Source organism: Alnus glutinosa, chromosome 6 (assembly GCF_958979055.1).
Source record: "Alnus glutinosa chromosome 6, dhAlnGlut1.1, whole genome shotgun sequence".
Classification (NCBI taxonomy): Eukaryota; Viridiplantae; Streptophyta; class Magnoliopsida; order Fagales; family Betulaceae; genus Alnus; species Alnus glutinosa.
The window spans coordinates 22,890,603-22,909,971 of record NC_084891.1 but is presented as its reverse complement, the minus strand read 5'-3'; the positions used below and the strand labels follow the sequence as shown (position 1 = coordinate 22,909,971).

The window sequence follows — 19,369 nt, the reverse complement described above, 5'->3', positions numbered from 1 at the left end:
AGATTGTTTGCTAGATTCCTTTTTAGATTTTTGGGCCTTTTCAAAATTTGATTGAATTTAAGTGGGTATATGGTACTTTTACTACTTTAGGAAAGCTTAATTTGTGGGATTAGAATAGATTTGACGGGGCATTATGTGGAAAAAGTATCTTTTGTACGTCCAAATATCCAAAATAGTTTAATTTGTTTAAAATTAGAATCAAAATTGAAAAAAAATGATAGATTTACAATACCATTACAACAATTACACAACACCCCTTCACATGGGGTGAGCCCAGTGTATGAAGTTCACCCTCATTTGAAGTAGTGTTGTGCAATTGTTATACCGATGAAGTGTAGAAATCAAACCCCATCAAAATTTGTGTTGGCATGGCAAGGTTTTCAAAATAGTTTTGTTTAATTTACAATAGGTGAGCCTTTCAATTGGCGCATGATCGAGTAATTATGTATTTGAGAGAGTTAGTTGCGGTCATGTAATAAGGAGGATTATAATTTTTATTGTGCCTTTTTAAATATCACGTGGCTTTAAAATTATTAATTAATTTTTCAAGGGGTAGTCCAATCGACTTGGGACCAGGCCTCATGAAGCGGGGGTTACTAGTTCGAATTCCCTCTTCCCCTGTGTAGACATGTCAAAAAAAAAAAAAAATCACCGTTTGATCAAAATCTAATAATAATCATATCAAATTAATAGTGATTTTAAAAGACACATGACATTTAGAATGACAACAAAATAAAAGACTCTAGTCCTCCTATAGAATTACTCATCAATGACATACATAAAGCTTCTTCTTTTTTAATCTCAAATAAAATACAGAATTTTCATGAACCTCAAACCATAGAGACCATTTCGATGAGCTATTTGTCAAAATCTCGGGACCAAAAATATGCATTTATCCTTAAATAAATCAAATAGAGCATGTGTGTGTGTATATATATATATATATATATTAAATGAGGAAATGTTATTATTCTTCCATAAATCAAACTGTAAACATAAAAAAATTAATGAAGAACTTCACTTATAATCTTTGATCTTTCATCACTTTTAAAATATGGTACTCAAACTTCATAATGTGTCAATTTAAGGTATCCATCTTTCAATTTTTTTTTTTTTTAATTTCAACCATCTGTTAGAATTTTCCGTTAAATCCTGTCAAAATTTTCAAAATACCCATTTTTTTAGGAAAACAAAAATAAAAAACATTGCAAGGATTTAGGTATCGATCAGAATTTAATGAAATTTACAAAATACTCATGCTTGAATTGTTGAAATTTTTTTATAATTTTTTTTTAAAAAAAAAAAAAAAAAAACCAAAACATAAGGGTGTTTTGAGAATTTTGATAGGATTTAACGAAAAATTCTAACAGATTGTTAAAATTGAAAAAAATTAAAAGATGAATACTTTAAATTAACATGTTTTAAAATTTTGGTGTCTTATTTCAAAAGTGATGAAAGATCTAAAATTATAAATGAAGTTTTCCAAAATTAATTACTTCCAAAATGATGCAGCCCGGCCAGATCGATAATTCTGGAGACAAAAGTAAGAGATATTTATTCCCTAAAAAGTCTCTCGATCAGCTCTTCATGAGACTCGAGAGAACCAAGAAAAAGCCTCAAAACGGACGTCCTTCGTGCATTTAGGTGATTTATGTATAACGGAAACCACAAAAAGGAGCGAGGAGCGAGGAGCTCTCAAAGTCTCACATGTTTACGCTTCCCTCTCCGGCTGCGCACTATATATATATAAACACCCCATCTATCTGATTCACACAAAAACTCAACAAGTTAACAAACATGGCACGAAAAACGACATGCATCGCGGTCCATGCAGCTCTTACGACAATTCTCCTCGTTGCCACCTCTGTCATCTCCGACGATGCAACGCCGATTCCGGCCGACAAGTCACAAGTGAACTCCTGGTTTCAGAACAACGTCAAGTCGTTCGCAGCGCGCAAGGGTACTCTAGACCCTGCACTTGTGAAGGCCGAGGAAGCTCCAAAGGTTATTACGGTTTCCAAGACTGGAAGTGGAAATTTCAAGACCATCTCCGATGCCGTCAACAGCATTCCGGCGGGGAACACAAGACGTGTAATTGTGCGTATTGGAGGCGGACAGTTCAATGAGAAAATTACAGTTCCCCGGACGAAGCCGTTTGTTACTTTTTATGGGTCGCCAAGCAGTATGCCAACTTTGACATATTCCGGCAATGCGGCGCGGTATGGAACCGTGGATAGTGCCACCTTGATCGTGTTCTCTGATTACTTCACCGCCGCAAATATTATTATTGTGGTACATATATATGCGTCTAAATCATCATCCATCCTATTTATCTTTGGCATCATCCTTGGAACTATATATTTACCATATATATATATATGGAAAGTTCTCAAAACCCTGTAAACTAACTATCTAAAGTTAAAAAAATTTCAATTTAAACAATCAAACTTCTAATTTTTTTTGTAATGTCCCCCATTCTTTTAGGATATTTTTTTTTTTTTTTTTTTTTGTCAAATCTTAACGAATGCAATAAGAATGACTAAAATGCCCTCAATTTTTTTTTTTTTCATTTAATAATTTTTTTTTTAAAAAAAAAGAGATAAAGAAATTTGTGTCTCTGACGGTGGGCCACCACCAGATCCCGTCGTGGGTCAACCGTGAACTATGATGGGTCATGGCATGAGGTGACCGAGCGCGGATCACTTTTTTTTTTTTTTTTAAAAAAAATTATTTACTTTTTTAAAATTTTGAACTTGAAATTAAGGATAAATTTAAAATTTTATAAAAGTTTCATGAGCCTAAATGTCATCATCTTACCTCTTTTTTTCTTTTTTTTCTTTGTTTTTGGTCTAATTTAACGTCAAATCTTAACGAATGGGGACATTACAAAAAATTAAAAGTTTAATGGCTTAAATTGAGAGTATTTTAACTTTAAAAAAGTTAATTCAATGGAATTTTGTGAAATTCCACCCATATATATATATATAGAGGCTCATGCATATATGATAACCTGTTGTGTGGGTTACAGAATTCTTCACCAAGGCCTGATCCGAGACAAAAGGGAGGTCAGGCGCTTGCATTGAGGATAGCCGGCGACAAGGCTGCCTTGTACAATTGTAAAATCAAAGGATTTCAGGACACCGTCTGTGACGACAAGGGCAACCATTTCTTTAAGGACTGCTACGTTGAAGGCAGTGTTGATTTCATATTTGGAAGTGGCAAATCTCTTTATTTGGTACGTCCAACCTCCATCTCTCTTTTCAGAAACAGACAAAATTAATGTGCATGTGCAACCCCTCTTCACTTTAAATTTCTTCTCCCTGTCATTCGATCCCCTGCTTTCTTTTTAAATACTTTTTTTGTTTTTTTGTTTTTTTGGAAAACTTCATTTACTATCATGTTTTTTTAATTGACTAATGATATTTGTATACACATTGTACACACATTCATATTGGGTGTGAGATTCATCCTACATGCATGCATGAGTCACGTACTCAATGTGAGTACGTGTGTGTGTACAAATAATACATTTTTCTTTTTCTTTTTTTTTTCTTTCATCATTTTGCATTCATATTCTTAAACTTTAAATAGTGTGGAAATAGATCATTTCCATTTCAAATTAAATGGAAAAGAGCTGGTTAGTTATAAAAGAAAGGGCAAAATTGTCCAAAAATTAAAATGACAATTTTGCCTCTAATTTTATAACTAACCGGTTCCTCTCCATTTCAAATCCTATTCTCAATTTAGTGTATTTATTTTTCAATTTTTTTTTTTTAATTTCATCTCTTCATTAGAATTTTTAATTAAATTCGAACAGAGGGGTGTCAAAATTCTTAAAATATCCCTCATTTTTGTAGGAAAAAAATTGTAAAGATTTAGTCTTTGGTCAAAATTTTATAATCTTTGAAATATATATATATATATATATATATATAATAGGGATATTTTGAGAATTTGATCTGATTTAATAAAAAATCTTAATGGAGGGCTAAAATTGAAAAAAGAAAAGAAGATAGATTAAAATTGACACTTTTTAAAGTTTAAGGGTACGATTGCAAAAGTAATAAAATTTCAATGTAGTAAGTAATAAAGTTTTCTCTACTTTTTTGTTAGTGAATAGGGCTGCTTTTTCGTTTTCCTTTTTAATTTATTATGGTAAGGAGTAATATTGATCGAAGGACGAGTTTTTTTGGTGCAGAACACTGAATTACATGTACTTGGGGATGGTGGAATCACGGTGATCACAGCACAAGGCAGGCAATCTGCCTCGGAAAACACTGGATTTTCGTTTGTACATTGCCGCGTAACTGGCACCGGCGATGATACGTACTTAGGAAGAGCATGGATGTCCCGGCCCAGCGTGGTTTTCGCGTACACCACCATGAGCAGCGTTGTCAATGCCGCCGGATGGAGCGATAACTTCCACCCAGAACGCGACAGGTGAGCCTTTTTCTTTTTTCTTTTTTATTAAAATGTATAGGAGATATATTTATATCATTCATTTTTTGAAATTAAGCAGTGATTAATTATTAGCACTGCATGCATGCAGCACTGTTTACTTTGGAGAATACAAGAACTCCGGACCCGGTTCAAGTCTTTCTAAACGCGCCAAGTACGGCAAGCGATTGGGTGACATTGAAGCCAAAAAATTCCTCAGCCTTGTCTATATCAAGGGTTCCTCATGGTTGCTTCCTCCTCCATCGATGTGAATATACTTTTGAGATCGAGAATAGGCGAAGCTGGCCGCCGCATGGCCGCTCGTGGAAATGTATTTTTATAATCTTTTGCTTCTTCTTTCTTTATTTATTTATTATTTTTCTTTTCTATGTTTATTGTTTTTAGCCAACCGCATGAAAACGATAGATATGTGTTGTACATCTTTTGATGTGCATGTAAACAATAGTTGTTATATATATATATAAAATCAGTGGCGCGGAGTCATGATTTTGCTTTTGATATATATGTGGGTCAAGATTAAATTATAGAGTTGAACGAAAATTAATTTAAAATCGTAAGGGATATAAGTAATGAAATACATACGTACACAATTCAATAAAATTTATTATTAATTAAAATATATAGATGTCGTTTACAATTTATTTTGTCATGTCTAGCATTAATTTATTAAGTTGTCATCGACAAATTTTCATATTTTGAAATCGTTGCAGGATTTTTTTATTGTTAATGGTCTTGAATATATCATTTTTAATGTATTCAATATACGTAACCGGACAATCATTCATCTACTAATCTCCCATTCGGTTACGTAAACAATTTTTAACAATTTTCATTACTGAAAATGATATTTCAATAGTAATTGTTGCAATTGGCAGAATCATTGACAATGTTTCAATGAATAAACAAATGGATACACGTACAACATCATTTTTTATCTATACTATCTTCTTAGCAAGTTATCTAATCACTTTGAATGTTGTGAATTCTTCACTAGAATTCATGTCAATTATGTACGTTTGAAGCTGGTTTTCCAAGGGCATATGTTGAACTGTTGAAAAATCATTCAGATAAAATTGAGAATGAATTAATTTCTCATTGTTAAAAGCAGCAAATGAGTCCTCTAGACTAACACGCAACACAAAATAATAATTCAAAATTCACCTCATCTAAAGAGTTTGATCCGTCTTTTAATTGTATCACGTATGACATATTTATATAGGTTAATTGTGTGTGTATATATATATATATATATACACACTTACACGATGACCACATGTGCTACGTACAACGCTATTCTATATAGATCCACGCGTGTGCGCTGTTTCCTTAAGTAAGACCAAATTACTGGTATATTAAAAAGAAAATATGAAATTATCACAATAGAAAACAAAATCTAATAAATCATTTGATTTAAAAATTACAAAAATTTTAAACTTAAAAATTTAGCTTCAATGAATTATTAATTTAAATTAACGATCTTATATTAATTGGTTATTTTATAAATAAAAAAATAAAATAAATAAAATAAAATTGTTGCATGTGTATATATATAGAAATATATAAAAGACAAAATTTTATTAAACATATAAAAACAATTAACATTCATATATTTATTTTGTTTTATTTTAATCATAGATGTAAGTTAATTATTATTTTTTAATTTCAAATACAATATCAGTAACGACACAAGCATTGTCGCATATATACAGGGCGGAGCCACCTTGGGGGGGCTCTGGCCCCCCCAAGCCCCAATGTTCTCTAAAAAAAAATATATATAAAAAATATAAAAAAATAAAATTTTGCTCCAAATTTTATTATTTTTTCTAATTTTGGCCCTCCAAAACTTTTTTTTTCAATTTGGCCCCCCAACTTGGGGGAGCTAGCTCCGCCCCATTATATATATATATATACACACACTAGCGACTACGTACACATATATGTCGCCAATGTCATCGCTATCAACTTATTTATTTATTTATTTTTTTGTAATTTCAGATAAACTACCAATTATGTCGACACCATGCCATTGTCATCGTTGATATGAATTTCTCTGTTTTTATTCATTTTACATGCAACAAAATTCGTGTCGTTGCTCCTATATATATGTATATTGCTATTTTTTTTTTTATTTTTTTTTTTTTTAATTTTAAACGAGATTCAAATCTTATTGATAAAATTAAAAGAGACGAGTAGGTCAACAATGAGGGACAATAAATGCATAATGCATTCCTCATGAACAATGTCACATATGATAGCGAGGTAGAATTTCTTTTAACCATATAGTATCTATTACATAAATTACAGCCGTTCAAGTTAAATAATGAGCTGTTGAGTTTGCTTCCCTATGACATATATTTTGCTGAAAGAAAGCTGTATTTATGTAATATGCACCATGGAAAGGCAATATTGTTTAGCTGTATTTATGACAGAAACCACAAATGAGAAACAAAAAACTGTGAGGATCGATCGAGCTATCCAAGTGATCTGCCATGAATTTAGGAAGATTCCCTTTTCATGGTGATTCTTAAATAAATACAGCTTTCTTTGAGCAAAATATCAATATTCATCCAACAAAAAAATATATCAATATTAATTCAGTCACCGAAATTAATACAAATATATGGCCAAAACAATCACATCTATCGCAGCCCATGCGGCTCTCACGACAATTCTCCTCGTTGCTTCCACTGTCATCTCAGATGATACAACGCCGGCACCCGCCGACAAGTCACAACTAAACAACTGGTTCAACGGCATTGTCAAGCCGTACACGCAGCGCACGGCTACTCTAGACCCCGCACTAGTGGTGGCTGAGAAGAGTGCTAGAGTTATTAGGGTTAGCAAAACTGGAGGTGGAGGGGGAAATTTCAAGACCGTCTCCGACGCCATTAGAAGCATTCCGCCGGGGAATACCAAACGTGTCATTGTGTATATTGGACCTGGAGTATACCATGAGAAAATTAAAATCGAACGGACTAAGCCGTTTGTTACTCTATATGGATCGCCCGGAAACATGCCAACTTTGACATTTTCCGGCACGGCGGCGCAGTATGGAACAGTTGATAGTGCCACCTTGATTGTGGAATCTAATTATTTTGTTGCCGCAAACCTTATTGTTGTGGTACGTACCAGCTGTGTCCAAAACATTATCTATCTTTTATTTTTAAAAAATGTTATTTAGTAGACTATACGGATTGCCATATAAAATCAGTTATTGATTTTTCTTTGGAAAAACTTCATTTAACCCCTTCCATCAATTGATCACATTTGCAATTATTCCTCTAAATTTTAAAAACTCTCAATTTAATGTATACATCTTTTAATTTTTTTTCAATTACATCCCTCCGTTAGGAATTTCGTTAATTCCTAACTAGTTGGTGTCAAAATTCTCAAAATACTTTTTTTTTTAAAGAAAAAAATTGTAAAGATTTAGACATTGGTCAGGATCGGATTTAACGAAATTTGCAAAAATACCCACACCTGAATCTTTGAATTTTTTTTAATATTTTTTTAAGAAAAAAATTGATAAGATTTATGCGTTGGTCAGAATTTAATGAAATTTACAAAAATACTCATGCATGAATCTTTGAACAAATTCAAAGATTAAATTTAAAAAAAGAAAAAAAAAAAGAAGGTAGTTTGGGAATTTTTGGCAGAACTTAATGAAAAACCCGAACGGATGAATGAAATTGAAAAAAATTGAAAGATTGATACATTAAAGTGAGAGTCTTTGAAGTTTATGGAGATAATTGCAAAAACGACGACAATTCAGAAGAGTTAGGTGAAGTTTTTTCTTTTTCTTTTTACAAAGTCCTTATTAATTCAAAAGCTAATTAATTTTCATTGTCATACCATTTCACTTATATAACAATCGTACAACAATTTACTAAATAGCATTAGTCTTTATTTTTGCCATGATCCTTAGACATATGTTTACGATAGCATGCATGCATGCAATGGATTTTTTGTTGCAGAATTCAGCGCCAAGGCCTATTGGGGAACACCAGGGAGGGCAGGCAGTTGCAATGAGGATCACTGGCGACAAGGCTGCCTTCTACAATTGCAAATTCAAAGGGTTTCAAGATACTCTCTGTGACGATCGGGGCAACCATCTCTTTAAGAACTGCTACATCGAAGGCACTGTCGATTTCATTTTTGGGAGCGGCACTTCACTTTATTTGGTACGTCCGATCGAACAATCTCGTCTATGTAGCTTTATGTATCTTTTGGTCTTTGTAAGGGATTACAAAGAAAGATGTACGTTGTTTGACAGAACACTGTGTTATATGTACTTGGGGATGGCGGATACACGGCGATCACAGCACATGCAAGGGAACTTACCACGGAGAGCAATGGATTCTCGTTTGTCCATTGCAGCGTAACTGGCACTGGAAAGGGTACATACTTGGGAAGAGCATGGAGACCCAGTTCCAGAGTGGTTTACTCCTACACTACCATGAGCGGCATTGTCAATCCTGCTGGATGGAGCGATAACTCCCACCCAGAACGTGACAGGTGAGAGCAGAAGTGATAAGTGGAATTATCTCTTTTCTGTTTGATTCGATCAGTTCAATAATATATTTGTTTTAGTTATGGAAATTAAGCAGCAATTATATATATAAATGGCATTGCAGAACTGTTTACTATGGAGAATACAAATGCTCGGGACCAGGTTCAAATCTTTCTGGTCGTGTGAATTATGCAAAGCGATTGAGTGACGCTGAAGCCCGACTCTTCCTCACCCTTCGCTTTATTCAGGGTTCCTCATGGTTGCTCCCTCCTCCAATGCTGTAAATGTAGTCCTGCTGATCGAGAGAGTGTCTAGGAGTACTACTAAAATGAATTGTCTTTGTAAACGCAAAACCCCCTATGAAAAAAATATATATATATATAAAAATTGGGGGAGGAAATTGATTTTTGAATGTGTACGGTTATAGAAGTAATACGAGGATAAATTAGAAGTGGTATTAGAGTAGAATTATGTTAAATAATGATAGCTATTTGTTTAATTTAATCTTTTAATTATTTGTAGCACTATGGTGCAGAAGTTATTTAGTAACAGGCTTTTCTATTAATTGTTCTTTATAGGAGTTTATCTCTAAGTTAGATTAGAAGTTATCACTGAGTAATTTATCTGTATTAGGGGTTTATCTTAAAGTAGATGTAGGAGTTCATCTCATCATGTTCTATATCTCTATTCTATGTCTTTATGATTATCTTATTTATAGGCATGAGCGATTAATAAAAAGTAAGCATAATTAATTTCGAACTTTGTATTTGAAAATGTCCAAATTCCCTCTGAATTTAAGGTATATGTTTCCTGATATGCTAAAATCTATCCCATTGCATGTTTGTAAAATCATTCACATAACATCTACCTCATAAAAAATAAAAAATTGAAGGAATGCTTTAAATTTTTTGGGGACTCAAGATCCCCCCCCCCAAAGCCTTGTGCTAGGTCCACTAGCTAGGGCATATATAGAAAATGTAAAAGAAAAACATAAAAACATATATATCTCCAATGAAAAATGCTACAAATCATTTTGCTATCTATCCGTTGTGCATGTCCGTCAACTTTTTTTTTTTTCTTCTTGCAAATCAACCATTGAATTTGTGAGATCCAATGAAATAGAGAGGATCATATTTCGTCTTAAAACCAACAACAAATTACATCCCCTTAAATGCCAAGCTAGTGCTGGGACTTTCAACCAACTTAACATGCATGGAGCAGCTCATCAGACTAACTAATGGCAACATAAGCCTGGTAATCTCTCTTAACATGCTTGAAAGAGCTTTATCATAGTGTTAAAATATTTATTAAATAATTTAATTTACTCTTTCATACCGGTTTAAACTTTAATTTTAGGACAAGTGGTAATTTAATATGGTATCAGAACAAAGGTCGTGAGTTTAAACCTTATCTCAATTTAACACAAACCGTAGTCGTGTTTTATTCTAGCCAAGACTTTTTTGTTTTTTAAAAAGGAAAAGGTGGGAAAGGAGATCGAAAGGGGAAATTCTGGCTTAAACTTGACTGGTACAACAAGATTATTCCTTGTTACACCTTTTTCAATATAACTCCTTTACCTCTTTAGTGTTAAATTAGCTTATGTTGGTTGCAGCAGTTTATGTCATATGGCTTGAGGGAAATGCCAGGTTGTATTACAGGAGAGTCAGCTAGATATGGTTCCAACAATATTATTGTTGTTTTTGATAATGCAATTGGTAAGGGCAAAGATTATTGTTGTTTCTATACCGGCTCGGCTACCTTCAATGGATGCAAACATGAAGAAAGCTCATGCAGCCTTATTAGCTGTAAAACTTGCAACCTCATAAAGCTGTAACTTTTTGTTTTCGGAAGGGACTCTTTAAGAGTAATTCTATTAGTACATTAAGTGTTTATCAAGTGTCCTTAAAAAAATAATGTGGTTTTTAAAATTACTATTTGATCAAAATCATTATTTGATCAATCACATGCTTAATTGTGATTTTAAAAGCCATCTTATTTTTTGATGGACACTTGATAGACATTTAATGTACTAATAGAATTACTCACTCCTTAATCTACGATTTGGTTAAAGATAGATTGAATCAAAAGCACATGTCATATAAATATCCATCAAGTGTCTATCAAATAATGAGGTGACTTTTAAAATTATCATTTGATCAATCACATACCCAATGGTAATTTTAAAAGTCACTTATTATTTGATGGACGCTTGATAGACATTTATATAACATGTAAAATTACTTGAATTGTACCCATCTTTATGCACACCAAATTATTAAATAGGCCGCTTTTTTTTTTTTTTTTGAACAGAAAATCATCATCAATTTCATTGCTGAGAATATCAGAAATTTGATCCTATCACCAAAGGATCTAGGGACACACATATTCCCTAAGTACAATCTCCCGAACACTCCTAGGAATCTCTTCCAACCAGCATATGTCTACAGTTTTACTAGAAGCCTCCTTAGCCAAAACATGGGCTGCGGCATTACATTCTCTAGGTATAAAAACAAAGCTCACCGACCTGAAGTTCCTCTTCTCAGAATGTATATTTTCTAGAAAGTGCCCAACTCGTGACCCATACGGGGGAGCAGAATTTATATCTTTTACCACTTGGGCTGCATCGCCTTCAAAAACTGCATCTAAAAAACCCATTTCTTTGCTGAATTGTACTGCATATAGAGCCGCTATCACCTCTGCTGTCTTGGGATCTACCTTCACTTGCTTTGTCACACTCCTAGCTCCCATGCACACCCCATTGCAATCTCTCACTATCACTCCAATCCCGATTCTTCCTTGTTCCACGCTCAGAGAGGCGTCCCAGTTTATTTTGAACACCCCACTGGGAGGTGGACACCAGGAAGGTTGGCGGGAACTCGAGGCCCTTGTAGACAAGTCAGCAACTGTCTTTTCTTTGCATCTCCTGAATTCATCCAGCGATATAGTCCCTTCATTGTATACTTTGTCCGGATGGGCAAAAATTCCCTCAAACACTAACGAGTTTCTTCGGAGCCAAATCCGTCTAGCTAGCACTGCCAACAGTTCCAGGTCCTCCTTGTTCATTTTCCCAAAGCAGTACTCGACTAATGCTCTGAAGGACTCCCCTTCACAGTAGCACTTCTGGAAAGCAGACAGATGGCTACCCCAAACATCTCGAGCAGCAGGGCAAGACCATAGCACATGGAGAGTAGTTTCCTCTTCTAGAGTGCAGCAAGGGCACTTCGAGTCTTCGACAACCTTTCTTTTGAACAAGTTGGTCTTGGTAGGCAAAAGATCGTTGCAGGCCTTCCACATAAAGAGTTTGACCGGGTTTGGCACCTCCATAGACCAAATAGACTTCCATACCTCTTGTTCCTTTTGCCTTTTAGAACATTGACCCCCTTCTTGATCCTGAAGCTCTTTACCCAAGTGATATGCACTTCTCACCGTAAAAATGCCATTCTCCGTTCCTCTCCATATAAGCCTGTCGCTGGGTAGCATCGGACTAAGGGGGATATTAATGATTACCTTGGCCTCTTCCTCCTCAAAGACTGATCTTATCAGGTCAGCTTTCCAGCATTGAGTCTCCACGTTGATCAGATATGCTACATGGGCATTTGCATCTATAATTCTTGGATAAGACTGCACTGAATATGTTGTAGGTGTAGGCAACCATTGCTCCCCCCACACTTTAATATCCTTTCCATTTCCCACTCTCCACACCAGCCCTCTACGCAGCAAAGGACGAGCATTAGCGATGCTCCTCCATGCAAAGGATGGCCGAGATCCCAAAGAGGCCTGCATAAAGGAATTCTTTGGATAGTACTTAGCTTTAAGGATTTGTGCCGTCAAAGAGGAGGGCTCCTGCAGAATTCGCCACCCCTGCTTCGCTAACATTGCCTTATTGAACAGAACCAAGTCTCTGAATCCAAGCCCTCCAATAGCTTTTGATCGGCTCAATTTTTCCCAACTCATCCAATGGATTTTGGACGATTGGGACATATGGTTCCACCAGAATTTCTGCATCAAATGGTTGATTTCTTTGCAGAGGCCTATGGGGAGCTGAAAGATTCCCATACAATAAGTCGGAATGGCCTGGATAACCGCCTTCAAAAGTACCTCCTTACCAGCTTGGGATAGAAATTTCACCTTCCAGTTTTCTAATCTCTGTGTCACTTTATCAATGATGTCATGGAAGGCCAATCTTCTAGACTTACCTACAAAAGATGGGAGTCCCAAATACTTGTCAATGCGGTGTGTTTCGGTTAGGCCAGACAAAGAGAGAATTTCTTGCCTTTTCTCAACACTAGTGTTGCGGCTGAAGAAGATGGATGTTTTATTCAGATTAAGCTTTTGCCCTGATCCCTCCTCATAAGTCCCCAGTATTCTGAAAAGTCTTCTCCATTCTACAGAATTTGATCTGCAAAACAGCATACTATCGTCAGCAAAGAAGAGGTGACTCAGCCTGGGCCCCTTTGGAGAGGTAGGGACCCCTGAAATGATTCCTCTTTGCTCCGCCTTATGCAGGAGTGCACTGAGAGCCTCCGCACAGATGAGGAAAAGGTAAGGTGATATGGGATCTCCCTGCCTTATGCCCCGAGAAGGACGGATGTTGCCCACCGGATGACCATTAACCACCACCGAGTAAGTTACTGTCCGAATACAGGTCATTATCAACTTCACCCATTTTCCATCAAATCCCAACCGCCTCATCGTCGTCTCCAAGAAATCCCACTCGACTCGGTCATATGCCTTGCTCATGTCCAGTTTGAAACCCATATAACCAGTCTTACCCCACATTCTTGTCTGCATGGAATGCATTGTCTCAAACGCAGCTAGAATGTTATCAGATATCAACCGGCCGGGTATAAATGCACTTTGAGTGGGAGAGATTATTTTGGGCAGAACAACTTTCAATCTATTGGCCAAAACTTTTGAAATCAGTTTGTAGATAACATTGCATAAGCTTATAGGGCGAAAGTCCATGACTGAGGCAGGGGACAAATTTTTTGGGATAAGAGCTATATGAGTCCGGTTGATCCTAGCATCCAAGATACCAGAATTTAGGAAGTGTAAAACAACAGAACAAACCTCATGGTGAACCGTGGCCCAGTTGTGTTGGTAAAAGCAAGCAGAAAAGCCGTCAGGCCCCGGGGCCTTTAGAGGGGGCATCTGGTTTAGTGCCACCGAAATTTCGTCCAAAGTGAATTCTGCTAACAGTTTCTGATTCATATCCTCTGTTACCTTGCACTCCAGAGCCTCAGTACAAGCTGCCACCTCCAAATTTGCACCCCCAGTGAAGAGCTCTTGAAAATAGGACACGAAGGCACTCTCAATTTCTTCTTTAGATTCACATGATCTGCCATCCTTATCAGTTATTACTGATATTCTACTCCTGCCATGCTTCTGGTTAGCACAAGCATGAAAAAATTTTGAATTTCGGTCCCCATTTCGCAACCAGTTCTCTTTTGCTCTTTGCTTCCACTTCATGTAGCGCCCCAGATTTTTAGTAATACAATTAATGTCTTAAACTAGAATTTAAGATTAAATGAAATAGACTGACGGATTTATTCAGTAGACTAATTGGCATAATAATATTAATAAATAATATTAATGTGTAATATGTGCAATATATATTTGGTTTATAAATTTATTATGTTTAAATATTATTGAGATAATAATATTACCGATGAAACAACTAGACTCAAAACGGATTTAGAACAGTATTTTTATGAGACTGCTTGTATTAAAAGACCCGGTTTTTAAAACACAATCTGCTAAAATCGTTAGCCGCCTCCTACGTCATTCTTACGTTTTATTCCATTTAAACCTATTTAAATCATTTCAGCAGTCGCACGTTGTTCCGATTCCTCCACTCAGTTTATTAAAAACACAGCCTGCCTCCACTTTGGTTCTAATATATTTTCTTCAGCACGATCGTCCTTCTCGGTGCTTAAACAATGCAATGCTAGCCTGTCTTCACTCAGACAGCTACAAAGCAGTTCATCTCTGCTGCTGTAATAATGGCACCCTTCTCCCTCTTTCTTTATTCCTTCTTTCTCCTTCTTTTAAGACCGAGACACAGCAGTGAGCGAGAGATCGAGAGAGTGAGTTGAGAGTTGAGAGTTGAGAGTGAGATGAGGGACCAGGAGAAAGAAAGTCAGTAAGAAACAGAGATGAGAGAAGTGAGAAACAGTGATGGAGAGAGAAGAGAGAAATGGAGTTTGAGAGTGAAAGAGAAGCAGACAGTGAGAAGGGGGCCGTGGGATTGAGTGTGTCTGAGAGAGAAATTGCGGGCTGAGAGGGAGATATCGGAATGAGAGATTCGGAGGGGAGAAACCCAGGAGGTACCCGCCAGACCCGATCTTCCACGGGTCACCGCCGGAGTCGACCCAGGGGCAACTCCGACGGGTTCTGGCCGTAACCCGTGCCGCACCGTCGGTGCCGTGACCATACGTGACCCAGCCGAGCCGAACGCCTTTAGCCCAGGAAACACGAACGATGATCCAAACCTCCTTGCTCGGCGATCTCAGCAAGCTTGTAGCTGAACCACCGAGACCCAGCTGAACCCAGTATTGCCATAAGCTCGAAACCAACGAACCAGGACCTTAGACCCGTGCATGAGCCCATGCATGACCCACTGGAATCCATGCAGCCCGGCCCTCGGCAGACCCCAGCCAGCAGTCCATGCATGCAAACGATCCAGCCTCCTTCGACGGACCTAAACCAGCTGGAAACAATAAATCCGACGGACCCAGACGCGACTTCCGGTGGGTAGACGGCAGGATTTGGAAGTGAAGACCAAGAAGGCCGTGGCAAACCCGTGAACCCCGAAGACCCTGCACAGACCCAGATCCCAGCCAAGACTCGACCCCCACCGTGACCGAACCAGGCCGTGCGTGCATGAAACCGAACCCAGAACCTAGCCGACCCACGACCAAAACCCATCAAGATCGAGACCCACCGAACCTGCTGGAACCCGGATGACCAGTAAACCAGAACCGGTTCTGCCATGGCAGCCATGACCCACGACACCAGCTGCAACCCCGGTGAACTCGCACCCAGCAGACCCGTGTTCACCTTGGGCTGATCTAAGCCACCCCGATCCAGCAAGATTTCCGGCAGCTGATGCTTCCAAATGGGATTGGCCCCCTCCTATGCAATACCCACCACTCGAACACTATGATGAACTGAAAAACGGTACAAAAGAACTGTGAGTATTCCTTACTCACTCAGAATGATCAAGTGGAGCTTTCCATAATGTTTTGATATCTGTTTTATTTAATAGTATGCAACTTGTTTGGAGCATATTGGTTGTAATATGACATGTTTTAGTATTAAGGCATAGAGACAGATAGGAAGCCCTGAGAGGGATAGACAACCCAGTTGGTGGGTTTGAAGCTCTGAGGGATAGACATTCTTAGATTTAGGAGCGATAGACATCCTCGGCTTTGAAGCTCTGAGAGAGATAGACAACCCAGTTGGTGGGTTTGAGGCTCTGAGAGAGATAGACATCCATGGATATAGGAAAGATACACATCCTCGGTTTTGAAGCTCTGAGAGAGATAGACAACCCAGTTGGTGGGTTTGAGGCTCTGAGAGAGATAGACATCCATGGAATTTTGTGGGATTTGAGGCCCTGTGAGAGATAGACAATCCTAGTATGTGGGTTTGGTACTCTGAGAGGGATAGACAACCCAGGACTGAGGCCTTAAGAAAGGACCCTCAGTGAAAAGCCCGTAGAAAGAATAGAGATTTCGGAGTTTGAGTCCTTGGCATAAGTGTTTATAATTATTCTCATATTGTTACACTACATATTGTTGCATCGCATACTTTTAATTAAATCAGTAATCTTATCATTATTGAAAGCAGTTGACTGACCCATGTATTTATATATGGGCGGTATAGCCCATGTTGCAGGTACGAAAGTGTATAAAGCTCAAGGATAGGAGTTTGTTAACATTACAGGAATTAGAACTGTTCGATAATGTAGTTGATGATTGTAGTGAATTCTTGTATCAATTTGAAATGTAATACTTTAATTACGTTTATCACTCAATAAAGCTCTAAATGTGTTATGTTATCAATTACTAAGGCTTTAGAAGAAATAAATATATTCCGCTGCGAGGGTTATCTCTGATGTAGTAACGTCACGTGGAAACCGGAGGTTTCTGCTTACGAATTTGCTGGTTCAAATTCGGGGCGTTACACTTCAGCTCCTCCTGTTCTAGCAGGTTGTGCAGTTCATCTTCGAGAGAGGCTTCAGGAGCAGGCAGCTCCCATTGCTCTTGTTCCTGTAGGTGCTGGAGTTCCTGTTCTATGGACTTGATCCGTTCTTCAACTGGGTTTGTTTGTTTCCTTACCCATTGTTTCAATGAGCTTCTGCAACTGCTAAGCTTTTTGTGAAAAGTGCTCCACGGGTCTTGATCTCTCTGTTTTACCCTCCATACTTTTCTGATAATTTCCTTATGCTCCTTCTGTTTTGTCCAACTGGCCTCGTATTTGAAGAACCGACTTTTGTTCCAACATATATCTCTGCTTTTGGAGAATTCCACTGCAATGGGGTGGTGATCCGAAATGCCCCGTTGCAGAACACTAACTCCCACAACGTCAAAAATTTCAGTCCATTTCATGTTCGCCACTGCCCTATCCAGCCTCTCCCTGTTATAAGAACTGCCACTTCTCCCATTGCACCATGTGAACTTAGGGCCAGAGAAGCCTAAGTCAGCTAAATGACTATCATCCAAAGCCTGCTTGAAAGCTTTCATTTGGCTGGGAGGCCGTATAGTAGAGCTAGTCTTCTCTGCTGCATTGGTGATTTCATTGAAATCACCAACACAGAGCCATGGCTCAGGAGCCAGGCGTGAAAGGTGTCTGAGTAATGCCCATGAGTCCGGCCTTTTAGCCACATCCGGGTTCCCATAGAAGCCCGAGAATTTCCATTCCTTCCCTACCTTCCCAGATTGAATTACTGCACATATATGGCCTCTGCTGTAATTTTGTATTGTCACATGAACCTCTTTTTTCCATAGAAGGGCTAAACCTCCACTGCGTCCGTGACAGTCCACTACGAACAGCCCCTCAAACCCAAGTCTTGTTTTTATAGCCTCCATTTTATTCCGTCTAAGCTTAGTTTCCATCAAGAAAACCAGGCTGGGTTTCTTTGCTCCCACCAAGCGGTGGAGAATACGAACTGGTCGGGGGTTCCCAAGCCCCCGACAGTTCCAACTCAAAACAATCATTGGGCTTGGCGGGGCTGTTCCACAGCCACCGCCAATTCTTTTGTGCAGCAGAGTTGTCCTTCCACCATTTTCCTTCCTTTTTTCTGTTGGAAACCACCCTCCTCCATACTTCTCTGATCCTCCTTGCTTCCATCCGCATTAGTATCTTCCTGAGTCTCTCTCTGTGTACAGACTGCCTCATGTCTAGCTCTTTTCTTCCAGTTTGCCACCGAACCATTTGCTACCTTCTTTCTTTCATTTGACTGAGTGACTAGCGGTTGTGCTTCTGTCGACATACCCCGCCCCTTCTTTTTAAAACCGCTAATATCATTGTCTGGGAGCTCCCTTTCGATTTCACCCCTTACTTGACTTGAGTTTGGGGCAGTCCAGTCTTTCGCAACCCCGCTGGTTACAACACGCGGATGATAAGAATCACTGCATGGGTCCCTCTCCAGCATGATAGTGCTAAATTCCTCATCGACACACTCATACACCATCTGGCCCAAAGTCGGATCCCATCGGCCCAAAAACTGTTTTTTCTTTTTTCCCTCAGGCCTTTCCTTTATTAAATTTAGCTCTCCATCCAGCCCACTTACTTCCATATTTAAATCTCCCGCGACATCTTCATCCCTCAGCTTCTTTCCTTCTAAAAGCCTCCCTCTTTCCTTTTGAGTTCTCCGTCAATCTCGCCCGAATTCCGCACTTCTGTCAGGGGCACCTTCTTCGCCGCAGAATCCACCCGCCGAATCTTCTCACTTTCCATAGCTGGATCTTTTCGTGGTGTGCTAGGGTTTGGTTCGGAAACCTTCCTACCGCCGCCGAAAGCCTGCCCCTCCACCGGAGGACTAGACGGCTGGGTGTCCTTTGTTTTTCCAGCCGCCCTCCATTGCTGCTCGTCTCCCGGGGTTCCTTCTTGCCGAAAGCCCCCGTAGCGATACTCACCCCCCATGCCCCTGCGCTGCGGAAACTGAACACGGAGCCACGTCCCATATTGCTGTTCCTCTGTTTCACCAATCTTCGCATGAGTTCCAGCCCTCTCGCATCCCATACTACCATGTTTAATCAGTCCACACGTAAAGCAGAACTTGGGTAGTTTCTCGTACTTGAAGGCCACCCATGTAGATCTATCCTGTAAATGGAGCATCCTCCCCCTGGCTAAAGGTTTTGATAGATCAATCAAAATTCTTACCCTCAGGTACTC

The 19,369-nt window shown here is 38.4% G+C and overlaps 3 protein-coding genes across 3 annotated transcripts; 2 read left to right on the top strand and 1 right to left on the bottom strand.

Annotated features, from left to right (window-relative positions):
- The first annotated feature begins 1,797 nt into the window (after positions 1-1,797).
- On the top strand, positions 1,798-4,709 carry LOC133871991 (putative pectinesterase 63). Its single transcript, XM_062309484.1, has 4 exons — positions 1,798-2,292; positions 3,029-3,235; positions 4,199-4,440; positions 4,550-4,709. The coding sequence occupies exons 1-4, from the start codon at positions 1,798-1,800 to the stop codon at positions 4,707-4,709; spliced, it is 1,104 nt and encodes a 367-aa protein (XP_062165468.1).
- Positions 4,710-7,078: 2,369 nt separating this feature from the next.
- Positions 7,079-9,252, top strand: LOC133871924 (putative pectinesterase 63). Its single transcript, XM_062309391.1, has 4 exons — positions 7,079-7,579; positions 8,433-8,639; positions 8,732-8,973; positions 9,093-9,252. Exons 1-4 carry the CDS (start codon positions 7,079-7,081, stop codon positions 9,250-9,252), a joined length of 1,110 nt encoding a protein of 369 aa, XP_062165375.1.
- A 7,922-nt stretch (positions 9,253-17,174) lies between these two features.
- Positions 17,175-18,189, bottom strand: LOC133871628 (uncharacterized). Its single transcript, XM_062309055.1, has 2 exons — positions 17,311-18,189; positions 17,175-17,207 (listed from the first exon to the last, which is right to left on the bottom strand). Exons 1-2 carry the CDS (start codon positions 18,187-18,189, stop codon positions 17,175-17,177), a joined length of 912 nt encoding a protein of 303 aa, XP_062165039.1.
- Between the last annotated feature and the right edge of the window lie 1,180 nt (positions 18,190-19,369).